The sequence below is a fragment of the Salmo salar genome, chromosome ssa20 (assembly GCF_905237065.1).
Source record: "Salmo salar chromosome ssa20, Ssal_v3.1, whole genome shotgun sequence".
NCBI classification, from domain to species: domain Eukaryota; kingdom Metazoa; phylum Chordata; class Actinopteri; order Salmoniformes; family Salmonidae; genus Salmo; species Salmo salar.
In genome coordinates this window covers 39,046,627-39,067,684 of record NC_059461.1, presented here as the reverse complement: position 1 = coordinate 39,067,684, position 21,058 = coordinate 39,046,627, and the positions used below count along the sequence as shown (strand labels likewise).

Here is a 21,058-nt window from a genome sequence, read left to right as displayed (position 1 = left end):
AATGTGAAACGGTCCATTTTTATTGTAATTTTTTATTACTGGCCAATCCACCACCACCCCTCTTCGGAGGACACAAAGTTTATTTGTTAAAAATACATTTTTGTTACAAATACATTTTTACATACATGGTACTTTTATACATAATATTCCATAACATATTTGTATTTTATATACACATTTGGATTCATAGGATTTAAAAAAAAACATTTGGATACATAGTGCTCAGACATGTCCAGTACACAGAATATATATTATTTTCAGATTAAATCCAATACAGATTAAATCCACTCCTCAATTGCTCTCATCCCATCCCACCTATCTCCATAGACCACCCTCTCTTGATTTCCTTGACCCATATATTGTTTAACTGTGCTGTGATGTCATACATAGATTCTGAATCTTTCTAATCGCATATCATCAACAGATTGTAAGTTTAATTGCTTTGCTAAGTGTATTATTATGTTGTTTATTGATTGACTATGGCTTTCCAGATCGCCCAACAGTGCTATTTGTAAGGTTAATTCATTTTAAATGCCAGATGTTTTTGAGGGGTTTGAAGGATGGACGATATGAAATGACGGTCACTTCATTTTGACCTGTAGACCTTCAGTAGGTCTACCATACAGCATCCTGCTATATCACAAAAAGGGCCTCAGTACGCACAAACACGTGGCAGGTAGCCTAGCGGTTAGAGCGTTGGGCTAGTAAGGTGGAACAAATCTGTTTATGTGTCCTTGAGGAAGGCACTTAACCTTAATTGCTCCAGGGTTGCCATTGAAAATGGAAGACCCTGGCTATGACCCCACTCTCTGTGTGTGTCTCAGGGGCGAATTGGGATATGCAAAAAATATATAATACATTTCCATTTCTGATGTGTATTATACACATTTGTACATGTGTGAAACAAGACAAATATAAGCACCCATATATATTATCACACACACTTTATTTCTGGCCACTTTACAGGACAGGTGCATTATGGTTATATACGTTTTTATATTACCATAAATTGCTACCTATACCACCTATTTGCATTGTCCAGTACAATCAAGGTCCATTCTGGGAAACGTGTCCCTGGGTTAGCTTTAACCATGACGTAATCGAAAAGGAACCAGCACAGGCAGAGCAGGAAACCACAATTCCCAGAATGCACTTGACGTTAACTGTGGAAAGGGGGAAGGGAAACTGAGATTGGAGGGAGAGAAACTGAGGTAAAATCAATAGTATTAAACTATGATATAGACAATCGCTGTTGTTAGATGAATGTTTAAGAAACTGATGGAAATGTAAAATATCAAAAAACGTTTTTTTAGTCTCCAGAAGGCCAGTAGTTACTGTAGTTAGTGATATGCTTGTGGAAACAGATTGCATGATTGTGGAAAAAGGCTAGCTGGAGGACAGTTGTGAGCCACTGATGTTGAGTTAGATAATAGCCAGTTGCCTGTCTTCGCACAAATTATATGCAACAAAAAAAAACATGCATTAATGATGCATGTAGATAAATAACAAGATTGACCTGCCATTAAAAACAATGCTGGGATCTGTTAACAGTTAATGTACTGTAGACTAACTAGCAGATAGCCTGCCAGCTCAGTGGTCAGCCCACGTAGCTTCCTACAGCATACCGGTAGTTAGCTTAGCTATGTCAGTTACAGGGAACGTTAACCAAGTTTCAGATTGTACCTTGACGTTTTTCTTAAGCTAACCACTTTTTTGTGTAGGGTGTGAGTTGATCTTTGGCACTAGCTACAGTAACTCACGTTGGCCATTTGGTAATGTTAGTTTGACAGGTGGATAACGATTCTATGTACTGTAGCTAGATAATCATTCAATGAGTTTCGATACTTTCCCCAAAGAAAATAGAACGTCATTGATCAGTGTTTATGAACAATTATAATTTCGCTTTTGGCATTATTTTTATGAGCTACCCACCTTGTTTTTTTTCTGCCCCAAATTGCAGATATCCGTGACAACCAGTTTGACATAACATGTCATGAGTGCCCCCTATTGGTTGGATCTTGTCAAAGAGAAGGCCCACTTCACCAAGACTCACCCCACCTTGGTTTGAGCATTGCTATATTGTGGATGTGAGGTGCCAACATTGAGTGTCAAAGCAATGAAGCAGCTGGGAAAGAGAGAGGCCACCCTAGATCAGCAGTGTCCATACCCAGCTCTGCAGCCCCTCTAATGGGGCAGGATGCAAAACAAAATGTATTCAAAGACATCTACCTGTTGACTACTCTGGACCGAGAGAGCGAGAGGAAGGAAGGGGACGTTTGACAAGCAGTATTTGTGGAAAGGGACACAGCAGACATGGGGGTCTTCCCAATACCTCTTCTGACTGCCTCATTCTGGGGGAAAAGGCTTTAAAGGGTAGAGCAGGGATTACACACTCACACACACACACACACTCATGCCATGGAAGGGGACAGTGGTGTCACAGCACACACAGAGGTAGGTGGTTTAACCTTGCATAGCCTAACCTTTTAAAGGAGTTTAAACTGTGTGTAAACAATGTGATTGGCAGTCTCACCCGCAGTATATAATGAAATGGAACAGTGTCAGTCAAGTTCCAAATCAACATTTTGGGCTTCGTTGCAGTCTGTTTGATCTGTTCACGTTACCTGGATACTGGCTGTGTGATACCATCACAGGTGTAGACGGTTTGGGTGTGGTGTGGTGGTATTTGATCAGATTGCACATAGACCTGTTACTGCAGCAAGTTTCCATCTGCTTCACAGTAAAACCTCCTAGTACTGTATACACATCCATTTCGCAGCTATTTCTCAGGTGAGCATGGCTGAGTTCACTTTTGGTGGACCTAATTAACTGCAGGTATCTCTGTGTATCTATTGACATATCCTTAAAATGTGTGGTGTTTAGGGGACTTTTCTTCTCCCTTCTGTTTTTAATCCCCTTTGTTTTAGTGAGTGAAGGAGGAAGTAATGAAGCAGCTTCCCCTGTAGAGTGTTGACATGGGGAAATAAAAGGTGTCCACTACCAAGTAACCTAACAGTTTGCTCTCTGCTTAGCAATAATCTCCCTGCAGTGTCTACCTCACTGTCTGCCCTGGCACTGTGCCACCCTGCCCAGGTGAGAAGGCTACCGGCTGATCTTCTGCTGCATCTAATTCCACAGAGACGTTCCTGCACTCTTTTCTCTGGAGCTGTGTGTGTGTGTGTGTCTGAATCTGTGTTTCTGATGATGCCTCTTGTTCTGTGCCCCCCCCCCCCCTAGGGTCTGAATGGAGCGTTCCATCATGAATGTAAAGAGACAGAGGAGCTAACCAATGGCCACTCCAACCACAAACCTGTGAGTACAACAACCGACCAGAGGATCCCGTTTAGAGATATGTTTTTTACAATGTTTATTGAGATGGAATTGTTGAATATACCTCTTGTGTTGTCAGCGTTATGGACTGGTAGCTTTTTGGTCCTGCTGTTGTATGCTGCATTATAGGGCTGGGAATGACCGGAGACCTCATGATACGATATTATCACAATACTTAGGTGCCGATACGATATGTATTGAAATTCTATATGTATTGCGATCTGATGTTCCAAACATATTGCTCACTATATGTCTGCTGCAGAGAGACAAGAGCCATGAGAAAACTAGTTTTGATCAGTCAGGGAAATAAAAGTGCTGAAAACATGTTGACTCACTATTTAAAAAGAAGATGGAGAATAAGCTATAGGATGAAAAATAAGGGAGTTTTGGCGCCAGTACAGCCAACTTGCGCTAGCTAACGCTACCTACAGTTTGTTTTTAACAAAATGATACTTGGAGTCACATATCGATATAATATCGTCCCAAAATAATATTGTGATATGTAACTATGAACCCCCCCATCGCTATTGCATTGTGTAACCTGTTGTTTTGTGTTATGTAACCTGTTGTGTTTCTGTATTCCCAGGTGATGAATGGACTGATGCCAGGTCATAGCGTCAAAGAGCACGCCAACAGTAGTTCAGTGCTCAAATCTCTGCCAGTGAGTTGCTCTATACTGGCCCAGAAACCGTCCATCACAGCACCACTGTCGCTGTTCTCTTTCTATTAGAGTTTCTGTGTTTACATATATTATATATTTTATTGGGATTCGTCTAGATTTCAGCTCTGAAGCAGAATGGCCTTCTGCAGTCCCTGGCAGCAGGAGGAAAGCAACCCAAGACAGAAAGTAAGACACACACACACACACACACACACACACACACACACACACACACACACACACACACACACACACACACACACAGTGGCCCCTCTTCCCAAAGGAACAACCATATATCCTAGCTACCAGGCCTCCCTAGCCCGTCCCCTCAGGAGCGAGGTTGGAGAGATGAGGGGAGGGGCAGTATATGATATGGTTATGTCATGGTCTACAACAGGGTTTCCCCCAAAACTCAGTTCTATCCCCCCCCCAGGGCTGCACAGCTGATTCAAATAACAAACTCATCATCCAGCTGATTATTTGAATCAGCTGTGTAGTGCTAGAGGGGGTCACCATATCAACATGGCTGAACAATTCCTCCTCACCTGTGTATGTTGTTGCAGGTTAGCTGTGTGTGTGTGTTCTCCTCACCTGTGGGTGTTTTCAGGGGAGAGTGCGGATGTGGAGCAGGCTAGAGAGGAGTGGGAGGCTCTAGAGAGTATCCAACCAGGTGAGTTGTTGTTAGGGGCAACATCTCCCTACTCCCTGGCTGCCTGAAAGCTGTGCCTGTATTTCTCTTCCCCTGTCATTTGTGTGTCTGTATTCGTGTTTTATTTTTATACATAAGTCTGTAATGTCTTTGTTAATGTTTTAAATGTAAATTGTAAAGTATTTTTGTCTCTTAACGGGTTGGAACCCAAATCATTTTTGAATCATTCGTTCTAAACAGAACCATTTTTTTTCGTTCTGTTCCACTATTCTGACCAGCGAAATAAAGTTCTGAACCGGTTCGAACCCCAAAAAAGTTTGTCTTTCCTTTCTGTTCCTATTTTAACCTGTGAAATCCATATTTATTTTACATTTAGCTCATTAAATGACTTCACCAATCAGTGTGGATAGAGCAGCTTGCTGTGCTGCGTTCCAGTTAGTTGTTTCCATGCGTGAAGGACAGACGAGTGTAGAGCGCGAGATGCAATGGAAATGTTGCACATGGGGAGAGAGGGTGGAGGAGGAAGCTTGGCTCCACCTTCTTTCTATCTCTCCCCACCTGCAACATTTCCATTGCATCTCGCGCTCTACACTCGTCTGTCCAATTTATGTAAATAGCTTGCCCGCTCCATAGCAAGTAATTTAATGTTGAGCTAAATGTAAAAAAATACACACTTACTCATTCCAGGGTTTTTCTTTATTTGTACTGTTTTCTACATTGTAGAATAACAGTGAAGACATCAAAACTATGAAATAACACATATGGAATCATGTAGTAACCAAAAAAGTGTTAAACAAATCAAAATATATTTTATGTTTGAGATTCTTCAAAGTAGCCACCCTTTGCCTTGGTGAGAACTTTGTACACTCTTGACATTCTCTCAACCAGCTTCGTGAGGTAGTCACCTGGAATACATTTCAATTAACAAGTGTGTCTTCTTAAAAGTACATTTGTGTAATTTCTTTCCTCCTTAATGTGTTTGAGCCAATCAGTTGTGTTGTGACAAGGTAGGGGTGGAAAACAGAAGATGGCCCTATTTGGTAAAAAACCAAGTCCATATTAAAGCAAGAACATCACAAATAAGCAAAGAGAAACGACAGTCCATCATTACTTTAAGACATGAAGGTCAGTCAATCCAGAAAATTTTAAGAACTTTGAAAGTTTCTTCAAGTGCAGTCGCAAAAACCATCAAGCGCTATGATGGAATTGTCTCTCATGAGGACCGCCACAGGAAAGGAAGACCCAGAGTTACCTCTGTTGCAGAGGATAAATTCATTAAAGTTACCAGCCTCAGAAATTGCAGCCCAAATAAATGCTTCAGAGTTCAAGTAACATACACATCTCAACATCAACTGTTCAGAGGAGAGTGCGTGAATAAGGCCTTCATGGTCGAATTGCTGCAAAGAACACACTCCTAAAGGACACCAAGAAGAAGAGACTTGCTTGGGCCAAGAAACATGAGCAATGGACATTAGACTGTGGAAATCTGTCTTTTGGTTTGATCAGTCCAAATTTGAGATTTTTGGTTCCAACCACTGTGTCTTTGTGAGATGCAGAGTAGGTGAACGGATGATCTCTGCATGTGGTTCCCACCGTGAAACTTGGAGGAGGAGGTGTGGGGGTGCTTTGTTGTTGACACTGTCAGTGATTTACTTAGAATTCAAGGCACACTTAACCAGCATGGCTACCACAGCATTCTGCAGCGATATGCCATCCCATCTGGTTTGCACTATCATTTGTTTTTCCACAGGACAATGACCCAACATACCTCCAGGCTGTGTAAGGGCTATTTGACGAAGAAGGAGAGTGATGGAGTGCTACATCAGATGACCTGGCCTCCACAATCACCTGACCTCAAATCAATTGAGATGGTTTGGGATGAGTTGTACCGCAACGTAAAGGAAAAGCAGCCAACAAGTGCTCGGCATATGTGGGAACTCCTTCAAGACTGTTAGAAAAGCATTTCAGGTGAAGCTTCTTGAGAGAATGCTAAGAGTGTGCAAAGCTGTCATCAAGGCAAATGGTGGCTACTTTGAAGAATCTAAAATATATTTTGATTTGTTTTACACTTTTTTGGTTACTACATGATTCCATATGTGTTATTTCATAGTTTTGATGTCTTCACTATTATTCTGCAATGTAGAAAATAGTAAAAATAAAGAAAAACCCTGGAATGTGTAGGTGTAGGACTGGACTCCTGTTCATAACGGAATGATTGGAAAATAATTTTGGTTCCAACCCCATGATCATAAATCCTCCATTCTATGTTGTATATGAGTCTGTTGATGTCTGTTATTGACCTGTGTGTATCCAGTGGTCAGTGAGGAGTCCAGTCCCACCCCTCTCATCTCCTTTAACGAGGCGCTGCAGCACTTCCAGACTACAGACCTTGGAGAGCTGCTGGTAAGGTCCGTCTGTCTGTCTGTGTATGGGGGTTTGAGGACTACATTGTAGATTCTCACTCTCACCAACTATTGAGAACATTTTTCAGTTTCAGTTTGTATTTTGTCCCCTATCTCTCTCCGTAGAAGAAGATCCAGCCCACCATTCGCAGGACGGGTCTGGCCACTTTCACACACTTTCTGTTCGGCCCGCCGCGACTTCACCGAGAACTACTGGAGGAGAGGGACCTGGTCTTTGCCATCGCACAGTGTAAGAGAGAGAGAGAGAGAGAGTGTGTGTGTTTAAGAGCGAGGGCGAGAGATGAGATTTGCAGACAATAAGAGATCGATTGTGTGTGTGTGTTCCTCTGTAGCTTCTCTGGATAACAGTCAGGCTGTACACCTGCGTGTTCTACAGACCATCTATAAGAGGCTGACAGGCAGCAAGCTGGACTGTCCTCGGTTCGGCACACACTGGGAGAATGTGGGCTTTCAGGGTGAGAGACGTCTCCCGCATCATACTTTATTTCAGAGGTCACCAACCTTTTCTGAGTCGAGATCACTTTCTGAGTCAAAATGCAAGCCGAGATCTACCGTCCAGATTTTCTTAAAAAACGTAAGCCTATGCAACATTAACCTATTAAAAACTGTAGCAATGAGGATTGTGCAGTAAGCTATAGGCCCAATACATTATCACTGCATATTGGCTTGCCAATGTTGTACTTCTCAGACCATTTAGAAATTATATTTCAATGTTTTTGGTATGATCACACTGGTAATAGATAATTTGTTGTATTACTTGTGAGGCACAGCTGAGTGAGATATATATATATACTGCTCAAAAAAATAAAGGGAACACTAAAATAACACATCCAAGATCTGAATGAATGAAATAATCTTATTAAATACTTTTTTCTTTACATAGTTGAATGTGCTGACAACAAAATCACACAAAAATAATCAATGGAAATCCAATTTATCAACCCATGGAGGTCTGGATTTGGAGTCACACTCAAAATTAAAGTATATATATATATATACTACCGTTCAAAAGTTTGGGATCACTAAGAAATGTCCTTGTTTTTGAAAGAAAAGCACATTTTTTGTCCATTAAAATAACATAAAATTGATCAGAAATATAATGTAGACATTGTTAATGTTGTAAATGACTATTGTAGCTGGAAACGGCTGATTATTAATGGAATATCTACATAGACGTACAGAGGCCCATTATCAGCAACCATCACTCCTGTGTTCCAGTGGCACGTTGTGTTAGCTAATCCAAGTTTATCATTTTAAAAGGCTCATTGATCATTAGAAAACCCTTTTGCAATTATGTTAACACAGCTGAAAACTGTTGTGCTGATTTAAAGAAGCAATAAAACTGGCCTTCTTTAGACTAGTTGAGTATCTGGAACATCAGCATTTGTGGGTTCGATTACAGGCTCAAAATGGCCAGAAACAAAGAACTTTCTTCTGAAACTCGTCAGTCTATTCTTATTCTGAGAAATGAAGGCTATTCCAAGACTCAAGCCGCTAATAATAACAACGCAAGCTGATGGAAACAGTTTGCTGTAGTCAATCATTGCAGCTGCAGTGCTGGTTGTAGTGTGAGTGGAAGTATGGAGAAAGCACATTTTATGACTTACAAAAGTGTTGAACCTAGTGTTGGCAGTGCTGAGTAATAACATCTTAAACATGAAGTCATTATAAAAACAGCAGCTCTTGGCTGTTTTCGTTGAGTCTGTCTCTAGTCATGGTTTTGATATCTCATAGTATGAACTTTGCTGTGCGCTCAAGGCTTCTTTTTACAGCATGCTGCGAGGAAACTGCAGAGGGCTGTTGAATCAAGTGCACCTACTGCCAACAGCGCAAAGCTAATAAACAAACAGCAACGCGAGGCTTTATCGTTAGGTTCTTTACAGAAATGTTTGGTAATCGAATAGGAATGCCTTGTCAATCGACCAGTGGGTGACCACTGCTTTACTAGATGCCACGCTCACACAGAGATGAAAACCCTCTAGAGTCGATTGACGCACCGGTGCATCAATTTAAATGAAATGTAAAAAAACATCTCCATCAAAAATCTTTCAGTTTAAGAGATATCTGTTTTGTATTGGATGCGTTTCAATCCACCACACCTGCCAGTGTCACACTTCTGCATCTGTGGTGAAAGGTGGCAGAGCTAGAGCGGTGTTTGTCAGACCGTGAGACGTCCTGAAAATCTGTCTTCTCACATAAAGTCTGTAGCGTCTGAACTGTTTGACTTAGAAAACTATTATGCCCAGCCAATGGAAAGAGGAGACTTTCACGAACACGATGGTGTTCTCCGTTTTGCTCTACAACCCCCACAAGTGTCACCGGTGACTTGTCATGAAGGTAACCGGTAGAGGTTTTAAAAAACATTTGGATGTATGAAGGTTTTGTGCCTACCCAAAAAAGGGGTTAAATATTAATTTTTTATCTCCTAGATTTAGGACAGACACTTCAAAACCTTGTTTCTTATGATACATTTTTGGACTGTCCTTTTTGCCATTAATGAATATGTTATTCAATGTTTCTATGGGCTTTAATAGTAAAGGCCAAAATCAATATTTTATAAAAATCATTTTTTAAATAAATCTTTTTTATACCAAAAGGGGTCCTAAAATTCCAAATCAAATAGCTAAATGATCTACTATGACCATCTTAACACAATTCCATATGTCAGCTTAGCACCCCACCTCCTACCCCAACATTTTACACTAAATCATTATCGATTACAGTTGATAAGATTTATATTTTATAAAGAAATTAACAAAACACTGAAATGATAACGTGTGCGTGTGTGTGTGTGTGTGTGTGTGTGTGTGTGTGTGTGTGTTTTCTGTGTAGGTACGGACCCAGCCACAGACCTGCGTGGTACAGGTTTTCTGGGGCTGATGCATGCCTTGTACCTGGTAATGGACCCTGAGACGCTGCCTTTAGCCAGAGACATCTTCAAGCTGTCCCAGCACCCCACACAGGTACATACACACACTGGCCACAAACTGTTCAGGTGAGGGCAGTTTCAAAGAAGTGGGGACATTATTCAAGTACGCAAGCACACATTTAATAGTCTATTTACAAACCTCGACTCTTTCTGCCCAATCTTTCTCTAGAACTTTCCGTTCTGTGTGATGTCCATCAATATGACCTGTATTGCCCTGCATGCACTCAGAGAAGAGGCCCTCTCCAAGTAAGTGTCCTGCCCTACTCCTCTACGACACAGACAGACAGACAGACAGACAGACAGACAGACAGACAGACAGACAGACAGACAGACAGACAGACAGACACATTGGCTTGACAGTCACTCACAAGAGCTTAGTCACTTAGTTACAGGAAATCCTCACATTTGTTTGTGTGTGTGCATTTGTGTGTTCTTCTTTGTGTGGTTGTGTGTGTGTGTGTGTGGTGCTTCAGGGAGTGTAACCGTCGTCAGCAGGTAGTGGGGGTGTTGAATGAGTTCTACGTTGCCACGTTCCTGCACCTCTACCAGCTGTGGAAGAGCCAGCAGAAGACCGTCTCTGACTCCGGCTTCGTCCTGAAAGGTAACTCACTTAACCGAGTCCAGTTAACATCCCTCTGGAACACAATCACATCCCCACTGTGCCTCTGCTCCCCTCCAGAAGTGGAGCTGTTTGCCAAAAAGAACCCCAAGCAGATGCTGCGTCGACTGGACGTCTTCTTGAGGGAGAGGAGGTACCCGGACCCCACGGCCCAGCGACCCTCACCCTGCCTGGGGGGGAGAGGGGCCAGGTCTGAGGGAACCAGGGGCAAGGAGATGCACTTCACTGGAGTGTGTGAGCTACCACTAAACATGGAGGGAGAGGCCAGGCTCATCTGACACACAGAGAGAGTCTGTGAGTACGGCTAGACTAGTCTGAGCTAGAAAGAGAAAGAGAGTGTGTTTGTGTCAGTTGTGTGTGTAGGGACCCCACCAAGCTTTGACCCACTCCCTGCGGTCCTTTCCCATTGATGCTGTAAAACTGCTGTCAGATCAGTTTGTATGGAGTCACTGACTCCTCTCCCAACAGAAGTACTTGTCGGTGTGGCATGGGACTCATGGATGAATAGAAGATGTCATTAAATAGAGAGAGAGAATGAAAGGTTAGCGTTTCAAGGACTGGTCTGGGTGCAGGCTTTGCTCCAGACAAGCAAGCAGTAGCGCACCTGATTCTACTAATCATCCAATCATAGTTGGTTTATTGAGGCCAAATCAGAAGCTGCCAAACCCCAGGGCTTCTATCTGTCTGCAGCCCTAGTAGAGTTCTGGAAGGGTGTAGTGTCTCTGACTGTCTTCTACTGTCAGCAGAACTGTGTGTGCATGTTCTTGGTATGGAGATTAAGGTGTGTGTTGGCTATAGGGAGTTGAAACAGTGAGGCCTGTGTTTCTGTATGTAGTCAGGTTAATGTGCGTGTGTCTGGGTTCGGATTGTTCTTGTCCCAGTGCAGGTTAAATAGGCTGGTGTGTGTGTGTGTGTGTGTGTGTGCTCGGATGGTTCTTGTCTCAGTCCCAGTGCAGGTTAAATAGGCTGATGTGTGTGTGTCTGGGCTCGGATGGTTCTTGTCCCAGTGCAGGTTAAATAGGCTGATGTGTGTGTGTCTGGGTTCGGATGGTTCTTGTCCCAGCGCAGGTTAAATAGGCTGGTGTGTGTGTGTGTGTGTGTGTGTGTGTGTGTGTGTGCTCGGATGGTTCTTGTCTCAGTCCCAGTGCAGGTTAAATAGGCTGATGTGTGTGTGTCTGGGTTCGGATGGTTCTTGTCTTAGTCCCAGTGCAGGTTAAATAGGCCCAGAGCCCCTGGTTGTTTGGGGGATATATTTTTTAATAATTGAAAAACTATTTTAGTCCTTTCCTAAGGGATAGATGCCATAACAATACATGAAATAATACTGTATATGAAAATGATATATTATATTATGGATATTGCGATTGATGATAGTGGCAGAATGAGAGGGACTTCTTCTGCTAAGAAACTCAGGAAGACTGTTCAAATGATTCCCTGTTCCCTGTATAGAGTTCTACTGTTGACCATCTTCCCTGTAGTGAATAGGGTTTCATGTAGTGAATAGGGTTTCATGTAGTGAATAGGGTTTCATGTAGTGAATAGGGTTTCATGTAGTGAATAGGGTTTCATGTAGTGAATAGGGTTTTACGTAGTGAATAGGGTTTCATGTAGTGAATAGGGTTTCACGTAGTGAATAGGGTTTTATGTAGTACGTGGGGTTTTACGTAGTGAATGGGGTTTTACGTAGTGAATGGGGTTTTACGTAGTGAATGGGGTTTGACGTAGTGAATGGGGTTTGACGTAGTGAATGGGGTTTGACGTAGTGAATGGGGTTTGACGTAGTGAATGGGGTTTCATTTGACATGAGCATTTAGACTGGTCCGTCAAGCCAACAGCTATTGGCTGGCGGGCGTGGCAGTGAGCTGGTTTAGTCTGACCAGTGATGGAAGTCGGCTGGGAGGTTTTCTACATACATTCCGTTTCAGAGCATCCAACTGGAGTTGATTGACCAGCGCCAGATAAATGTCAATCGTGTGTGTGTGTGTGTGTGTGTGTGTGTGTGTGTGTGTGTGTGTGTGTGTGTGTGTGTGTGTGTGTGTGTGTGTGTGTGTGTGATATGACTAAATGGATAGTGCACACCAATTACACCCGTGCCTAACTGAAGGTTAGTGTCCAGAGAGGATCTTTTACTAAATGATGAATTGACAGTGATGATAACAGGGTGTGTCTCTATGAAGGTGTAAAGTAAGCAATCCCAACTCTGTCAGAGATCATACTAATAATGGTGTGTGTGATGGTACAGTATGACAGGGGAGCGTCGTCCTGCAGTCACAATCAGTAGCATGTTCAGGTAGCACCGGTACTGTAGCCTCCTTGTTGTTTTTACCTTCCTTGTAAAGCTTGTTTTTCTTGGTCATGTGGTCTGATTTACAGTCTTTAGCGTTGGTGCTGTTACTACAGTACATTCACAACATCCCCTCTACAACAGACATGTAGTTAGAGCTACTCAGTGGATTCATGGTTTGTGAGGTACTTGTAGATCTTCAGTAGCCGGTTCTTAAATAGGATCTTTGTCTTTTGGGATGAAAGCAGAACAAGCAGGAGTGTCCTCTCTCTAAGAGCAGATCGTCAGGGGTTAAAGTGTACACATCTAGAAACATGATATGATCAGCTACAATATGTAGCCTATCTTGTCTTATTGGGTTATTTACAAGCACATCACTATCCACATATACCCCTCCATTTTCAAAAAAGGAATACGTGCTGTTTTTTTGCCAAGCGTAAGTGTTTTTGTTAGTCAGCAAAATGTGCACTCTTCTAGAATGCTGGAGGTGTGTACAGTGTGAGTGTTGCTAGGTGACTATTAGGCTTTGTCTGTGTTGTATTTTTAACCGACCTCGAAAGAACAGGGCCTCTATCTCTGCAGCTATAATCTCATCATAGCCCTCGTTAATCTGAAATATTTACTAAAGTAATGTAATTTAACTGAACCTGTATTTCAGATTGTGAAGATACACAAAGTCATTTTATTTTAGCAGAAGTGCTTGTTCCAGTTTAGTGTGTGAATCAGGAAGTACAAAAGGTGATTGTTACTGTGTGATTGTCAGTAGGGTATTCTATTGAAATTAATCAGATTTATTTATATATAAAGCCATTTTTACATCAGCAGATGTCACAAAGTGCTATACAGAAACCCAGCCTAAAACCCCAAACAGCAAGCAATGCAGATGTAGAAGCACGGATGTAGAAGCACGGTGGCTAGAAAAAACTCTCTAGAAAGGTAGGAACCTAGGAAGAAACCTAAAGAGGAACCAGGCTCTGAGTGGTGACCAGTCCTCTCCTGGCTGTGTTGGGTAGAGAGGAACCAGGCTCCGAGTGGTGACCAGTCCTCTCCTGGCTGTGTTGGGTAGAGAGGAACCAGGCTCCGAGTGGTGACCAGTCCTCTCCTGGCTGTGTTGGGTAGAGAGGAACCAGGCTCCGAGTGGTGACCAGTCCTCTCCTGGCTGTGTTGGGTAGAGAGGAACCAGGCTCCGAGTGGTGACCAGTCCTCTCCTGGCTGTGTTGGGTAGAGAGGAACCAGGCTCCGAGTGGTGACCAGTCCTCTCCTGGCTGTGTTGGGTAGAGAGGAACCAGGCTCCGAGTGGTGACCAGTCCTCTCCTGGCTGTGTTGGGTAGAGAGGAACCAGGCTCCGAGTGGTGACCAGTCCTCTCCTGGCTGTGTTGGGTAGAGAGGAACCAGGCTCCGAGTGGTGACCAGTCCTCTCCTGGCTGCGCTGGGTAGAGAGGAACCAGGCTCTGAGTGGTGACCAGTCCTCTCCGGGCTGTGCTGGGTAGAGAGGATCCAGGCTCTGAGTAGTGACCAGTCCTCTCCTGGCTGTGCTGGGTAGAGAGGATCCAGGCTCTGAGTGGTGACCAGTCCTCTCCTGGCTGTGCTGGGTAGAGAGGAACCAGGCTCTGAGTGGTGACCAGTCCTCTCCTGGCTGTGCTGGGTAGAGAGGATCCAGGCTCCGAGTGGTGACCAGTCCTCTTCTGGCTGTAATGGGTAGAGAGGATCCAGGCTCTGAGTGGTGACCAGTCCTCTCCTGGCTGTGCTGGGTAGAGAGGATCCAGGCTCTGAGTGGTGACCAGTCCTATTCTGGCTGTGCTGGGTAGAGAGGATCCAGGCTCTGAGTGGTGACCAGTCCTCTCCTGGCTGTGCTGGGTAGAGACGATCCAGGCTCTGAGTGGTGACCAGTCCTATTCTGGCTGTGCTGGGTAGAGAGGAACCAGGCTCTGAGTGGTGACCAGTCCTCTCCGGGCTGTGCTAGGTAGAGTGGATAGGAAAAACATTGCTTACCTCAAGACTTGAGACAAATCTTCTCTTTCTCTTCTTTGGATGTCTGTTGACAAGGACAATGGCTTCTCACTTCATATAACTGCGGGCCTTATCTTTTCTCTTTCCGTTCTTAGACACATAGTCCCTCGTGTATTCCACACCTGAAACACTAGTGAACTAATGCTGAAGCTGGTTGGCCTATGTATGATATTTGAAATGACACATGCTTCATCCACATAGCTTTATATCAGCTTGACTGCAGATCCACTCAATGTTGACTATGTTAATGACAAGCAAATGTTCTTGTGGCTGCGACAGCAGCCTTCGCTGTGTATTGGTGATTGTTCCCACCTTTGACCATGTCAGGATCATACAGGAACATTGTGCTGCTCCTCCAAATTTGATTTACATTCCCAAATCAAGGTTTTGGCTTGAATTCCTTGCATATGTTTCCACCCGTTAGGTCCTCATTTTAATTTCACTGGTTAGATCTCAGTTCAGAACCAATAGAAAACGGGTCTGTAGGCAGCATGCATGGTACTGAATATAACAAATCACTTCCTTAATCTCTTGCGCTTTATATGAAGGTATTCTACTGTTGCTGTTGTCGTCATTTGTCCCTGAAAGCATTCTATGACTGTACCTTGATTGTAGAAGCCCTATTTTATAATGAGTTATTTCAGAAATATGTGCTGATGTACAGTAATGTATTGTATGGAGAAACCTAAATAAATGGCATTTAAAACATAGCTATTTGCTCGTTATTTTTTCTCTGTGCTGTGATTTATTATTCTTGGTTTGCCTTTTTCAGTGATATTTTTAGAAACACGTAAGTGAACTGCCTAGACCAGGGTTTCTTAAGCTATGGGTTGGGACCCAAAGTGGGCCTGAGCATGTGATAGGTGGATAGTGAGTTATGAGTGAACATTTATAATCGCACAGTATTTCTTCTTAATTTGAGTCATTCTAGGACAGTACATTTCTCATTTGGGTCTCGAGCTGAAACGGTTTAAGAACCTCTGGTCTAGACTGTTCCCCAGTTTTGTCGAGATACTACTGATTCTAGGCCTATTCACGCTTCAACAAAAAAAATGGATTGTTAAGGCGTCCGCATAAATGGGTTCAGTTTGCTCCTAGCAGGACTCGGCCAGGAGAAGCCAACCGCTGTGCTCGCATGGACACACCCCCTAAAACAGATTCAGCCACTGCCTGATATTTTTTTTCTTCTTCTGTTTTCTTGAGTGCATGGTCAGGGGCCCGGAGCATAAATACTAATCATTTGTAGACTGCAAATTGACCGCAAGAATCCCAAACAGATATATTTGACTAAAACATAATCATTTCAAACCTTGTTTACATATGTATATGACCACGTGTCTCTGTATTATGCGTGGAAATACTTGTGAACAATTGTCTTTAATTAAAATCACTCTGAGCTGATTTCCTTGTGTTTTTACAGTCATATCCAACAATAAATCATATATATTTTTTCTTCTTTTGTATTTATTTTTGCTCAGAAAACTTTGGGGGCCAAATAAAACCACCCACGGGCTGGCAGTTGGGGAACCCTGCCCTAAAGCTTTAGTGGTGATGGGGTTTCTCTCGTAGTTTGATAGCTTTACCACTTGAGGGCAGCCTTTGACAGTGAAATGAAGGCTTGTACAAGGGTTCAGGGTACCAGGTTCAATTCCAGTCTGTTAAATTGGAATTTATTCTTCACACTAGAACAGTGTAGTTCCTAAATTAACCCCAACCCTGCACATTTTGTACAGTGGAAAGCTGAGACATTTAGCCATCGCGTGTGTATTTCAACCCCACATCAGTGAATCACACTTACTACAGAGGCTAAAATGATCTCCTGAACTGACAGAGGTGAAATGGATTTGAACCCAACCCTGATTACTACACATATCATACTACTTTACCCTCCCCATTGTCCCTTCATGTGATGGCCTGTGGGTTATACAACGTGTGATGAAATAAGAAGACATCTCCTCTAGTTCTGCATATTTCAGCCAGATCAACAAAAGTGTCTTTGGAGCGTTTGTGTTTCACGCTGTGGCCCTGAAGGGAGGCCGGGTTCTCTGGTTCACTTCAGATTCACAGCTCCAAACCAGCTTCTGTGTGACTAAATATGGACACAGTGTATGAACACCTAAGTGTTGCCAGTCCTCCGCTATTACATCCCTAAGCACAGCTCCCGTGTATTGGCTTGTTTGCCAGATATGTCACTGCCGCTCTAGTTTATTGACCTGTTGTGAGAGTGTCTTTCCTTCTGTTCAGGAATATGTGACTCAGTCATGCACATGGGTAGACCAGACAGACAGACGGAGCTGTAATGTGGCTCAAACCTCTCCTCTGCCAGAGAAGGAGAGGTAGTAGAGAGAGAAGCCAGGCAGGTTAGAGAGAGAGAGAGAGAGAGAGTCTGTTTTGGAGCACCTTAACAACTCTTTGACATCAGGCGCGTTCACATCCGTTAGGCTGAAGACCATCTGTGCCACAGGTACTGCGTTTGTAACACCAGGGTTGTGGGTTTGAAAAAAGTCTGAAAATGTATACACTCACGACTGTAAGCTGCTCTGGATAAGAGTGTCTGCTAAATGACGTAAATGTTGACTGCTGTTGTTTTTTTTTTTTGTCTCGCTCTTTCGGTACAAACAGATCTGTCTGGATGTGTTTTCAAAGAAAATGAAGACAGATGCAGAGAGCGCCAACCCATTCGTCACGCTCACTTGTTTTTTCTAATAAAGAGGCTTTGGCGTCCTCTAGCCAAGCCAGAGTGGAGGACAAGAGAGGAAAGACCGATCTGAGACCCAACCAGACAGCACCTGTTGCTTCTATCGACAGTAGAGCCAGACACAATGGTTTCTCATCAATATTTTGTATAGTGTTGTCTTCATATTCAAGCAATGAGAGGTTTCTTTTTTGTTTTGTTACTGTATTTGGCTTGATATGCATTCCACTGGTACTGTAACAAATGTCAATTCATTTATGGGGAAAGAATTGGGCCTCCACCAGTTCTGTCTGTAGTCCTGAAAGGAGACCTCGTCTCATGCAGTGGGCTATTAGGGTGGAGTAAACCGAGACACAGGCAGGCGCTATTAAAACTGTGGGCTCCTGGCTGGCGCAGCGGTCTAAGGCACTGCATCTCAGTCCCAAAGGGCGGCGCACAATTGGCCCAGCATCGTCTGGGTTTGGCCGGGGTAGGCTGTCATTGTAAATAAGAATTTGCTCTTAACTGACTCTCCTAGTTAAATAAAGGTTAAAAAAATGAATAATAATAAAAAATCTAAACATGTTTAACCCTGAGGCCTCGGAGCACATTAGTTTACCTTTTCAAAAGGGTAGACAAATTACACTTAACAAGCAATTGGAGGTGCTTTTGCACCATAATAATGTTTTAAACGTCTCCGACACTCCTTGTAAACTGTGCATACAGCAGAGCATACAGCAGAGCATACACCCTAACAGTGCAGTTTTTCAGATCAGGTCAGAGGGTTGTTCCAGCAGTCATTGGCCAACCAAAGCCAGATGGGTAACTCCATAGTTCCCAAATTCTATAGTAGTATTTCTTCTACATTTCACAGGTTTGCTACCTTTAGACCGAACAGGAGAACACTTTCTTTAAAGCCTGATGTCTATCACAGCCTATTTGCAGCTAGTGATAGTGATATGATTCCCCAACCATGTGCCACCTAGCCCTGACAGAGTGAAGGTACTGTAGGAACCTGCAAAATGAGCTCTGCTGGACTTCTATGGCACAGGCGTTTGCACTTGCTATAACCACAGGGTCACTGGTTCAAGTCCCACTTCAATGGGACATGTTAGGTTCTAAATGAACCTATTAAAACTCACGGACAATTAGTATAGTTTAAACCAACTCTATTCACCAATTGGGTCATACAGTTGCATAAGACAAGGAACATATTCACACAAGCTCTGGTATTTAACCCTTTCTCCCATGCTGAGCTCCTCCTATACATCTGAACAGCCAATACACCCCTGTTGCTAACCAGAAGATTAGTGGTATATGTTCTTCCTCACTTCATCTAACTTGGCCCCAGAGTGCTCACTCCTCCCCAACTCACGGCTATCATGTTGACTCGTACCAGACTGTGTCTCTTCTCCTTCCATAGGATCCCTGATGTCTGACGATAACATATCCTGGAAGAATGTAAACATCATACATTCCCCTCTCCTTCGGTGCCATGAATAAGGATATTTCATATTTTCAGTTCCCAACACCCCTAAAACTCTGCACTATACACAGTCATCATTGTGCTTATGGGAAATCACTTTACACAGGCAACATCCACTGTTATTATAATAGAACCGTTGGCCAACACCAACATGCTCAGACCACAGGAAATGCATCTTATAAAACATACTGTGATAGCTTGTTTGGAATGCATTACTCTTCAGAGGTCCTGGGGCAATAAAGGCTGGGTCGGCTACTCTCACTGTCTCTCCACCTCTTTCCCTCCCCCTCTCGCCTACCCATACCCATTTTTTAAATAAATGGCAATGCGGTCTCCACCTACTGTAAATTTGAGATGATAAAAGTATTTTAAAGCATGCAAAAGTGATTTATTTTCTAGCTGCCAGACTGTAGCTGTGTATGTTAGACTTCTAAGAAGGTTTAGGAGGGGTTCAGAATGTTACAAGTCTAAAGGAAGAGCGGGAGAATGAAGGCATGAAGCTGGGGGTAGTTTAAAGATCGGTTTCCATGTGTACCTAGAGAGCCTTCTGGAACACAGCATATCTCTCTCTCTCTCTCTCTCACACACACTGACATTCTCTCTCTTACTCACCCCTTTTTCCTTCTCTCTCTACCTCCTCTCCTCTCTCACGCCCTCTCCCTCTCTCTCTCTGATGTCATTGTTTCCTGCCCCTGTAGACGCTGAGCTCAGGACTGTTTGCTGAGGTACTGTTGCAGACAAAAGCATGACATAGAAGTTGATGTCATGGAATAGACATCAACAGAACCACAGATATACAGTTGAAGTCGGAAGTTTACATACACCTTAGCCAAATACATTTAGTCAGTTTTTCACAATTCCTGACATTTAATCCTAGTAAAAATTCCCTGTCTTAGGTCAGTTAGGATCACCGCTTTATTTTAAGAATGTGAAATGTCAGAATAATAGTCAAGAGAATGATTTATTTCAGATTTTATTTCTTTCATCACATTCCCAGTGGGTCAGAAGTTTACATATGCTCAATTAGTATTTGGTAGCATTGCCTTTAAATGGTTTATCTTGGGTCAAACGTTTCAGGTAGCCTTCCACAACCTTCCCACAATAAGTTGGGTGAATTTTGGCCCATTCCTCCAGACAGAGCTGGTGTAACAGAGTCAGGTTTGTAGGCCTCCTTGCTCGCACATGCTTTTTCAGTTCTGCCCACAAATTTTCTATGGGACTGAGGTCAGGGCTTTGTGATGGCCACTCCAATACCTTGACTTTGTTGACCTTAAGCCATTTTGCTACAACTTTGGAAGTTTGCTTGGGGTCATTGTCCATTTGGAAGACACATTTGCGACCAAGCTTTAACTTCCTGACTGATGTCTTGAGATGTTGCTGCAATATATCCACTTAATTGTCCTGCCTCATGATGCCATCTATGTTGTGAAGTGCACCAGTCCCTCCTGCAGCAATGCACCTCCACAACATGATGCTGCCACCCCCGTGCTTCACGGTTGGGATGGTATTCTTCGGCTTGCAAGCCTCCCCTTTTTCCTCCAAACATAACGATGGTCATTATGGCCAAACAGTTCTGTTTTTGTTTCATCAGACCAGAGGACATTTCTCAAAAAAGTACGATCTTTGTCCCCATGTGCAGTTGCAAACCGTAGTCTTGCTTTTTTATGGCGGTTTTGGAGCAGTGGCTTCTTCCTTGCTGAGCGGCCTTTCAGGTTATGTCGATATAGGACTCGTTTTACTGTGGATATAGATACCTTTGTACCTGTTACCTCCAGCATCTTCACAAGGTCTTTTGCTGTTGTTTGGGATTGATTTGCACTTTTCGCACCAAGGTACGTTCATCTCTAGGAGACAGAACGCGTCTCCTTCCTGAGCGGTATGACGGCTCCGTGGTCCCGTGGTGTTTATACTTGCGTACTATTGTTTGTACAGATGAACGTGGTACCTTCAGGCGTTTGAAAATACATCCACAGGTACACCTCCAATTGACTCA

The 21,058-nt window shown here is 43.2% G+C and overlaps 1 protein-coding gene across 3 annotated transcripts; it reads left to right on the top strand.

Moving 5' to 3' along the window:
- Positions 1-1,107: 1,107 nt before the first annotated feature.
- On the top strand, positions 1,108-13,724 carry LOC106580578 (ELMO domain-containing protein 3). 3 transcript variants are annotated; one of them, XM_014161788.2, is made up of 14 exons: positions 1,108-1,211; positions 1,961-2,454; positions 3,033-3,093; positions 3,238-3,312; positions 3,917-3,991; positions 4,108-4,177; positions 4,599-4,661; positions 6,955-7,043; positions 7,169-7,292; positions 7,396-7,518; positions 9,896-10,026; positions 10,162-10,238; positions 10,466-10,593; positions 10,672-13,724. In XM_014161788.2, exons 2-14 carry the CDS (start codon positions 2,414-2,416, stop codon positions 10,887-10,889), a joined length of 1,275 nt encoding a protein of 424 aa, XP_014017263.1. In that variant the 5' UTR covers positions 1,108-1,211; positions 1,961-2,413; the 3' UTR covers positions 10,890-13,724. The 3 variants fall into 3 exon arrangements, with proteins under 3 accessions (XP_014017263.1, XP_045559266.1, XP_014017264.1); XM_045703310.1 differs by having other exon boundaries at positions 2,928-3,093; XM_014161789.2 differs by lacking the exon at positions 3,033-3,093.
- Positions 13,725-21,058: the final 7,334 nt, after the last annotated feature.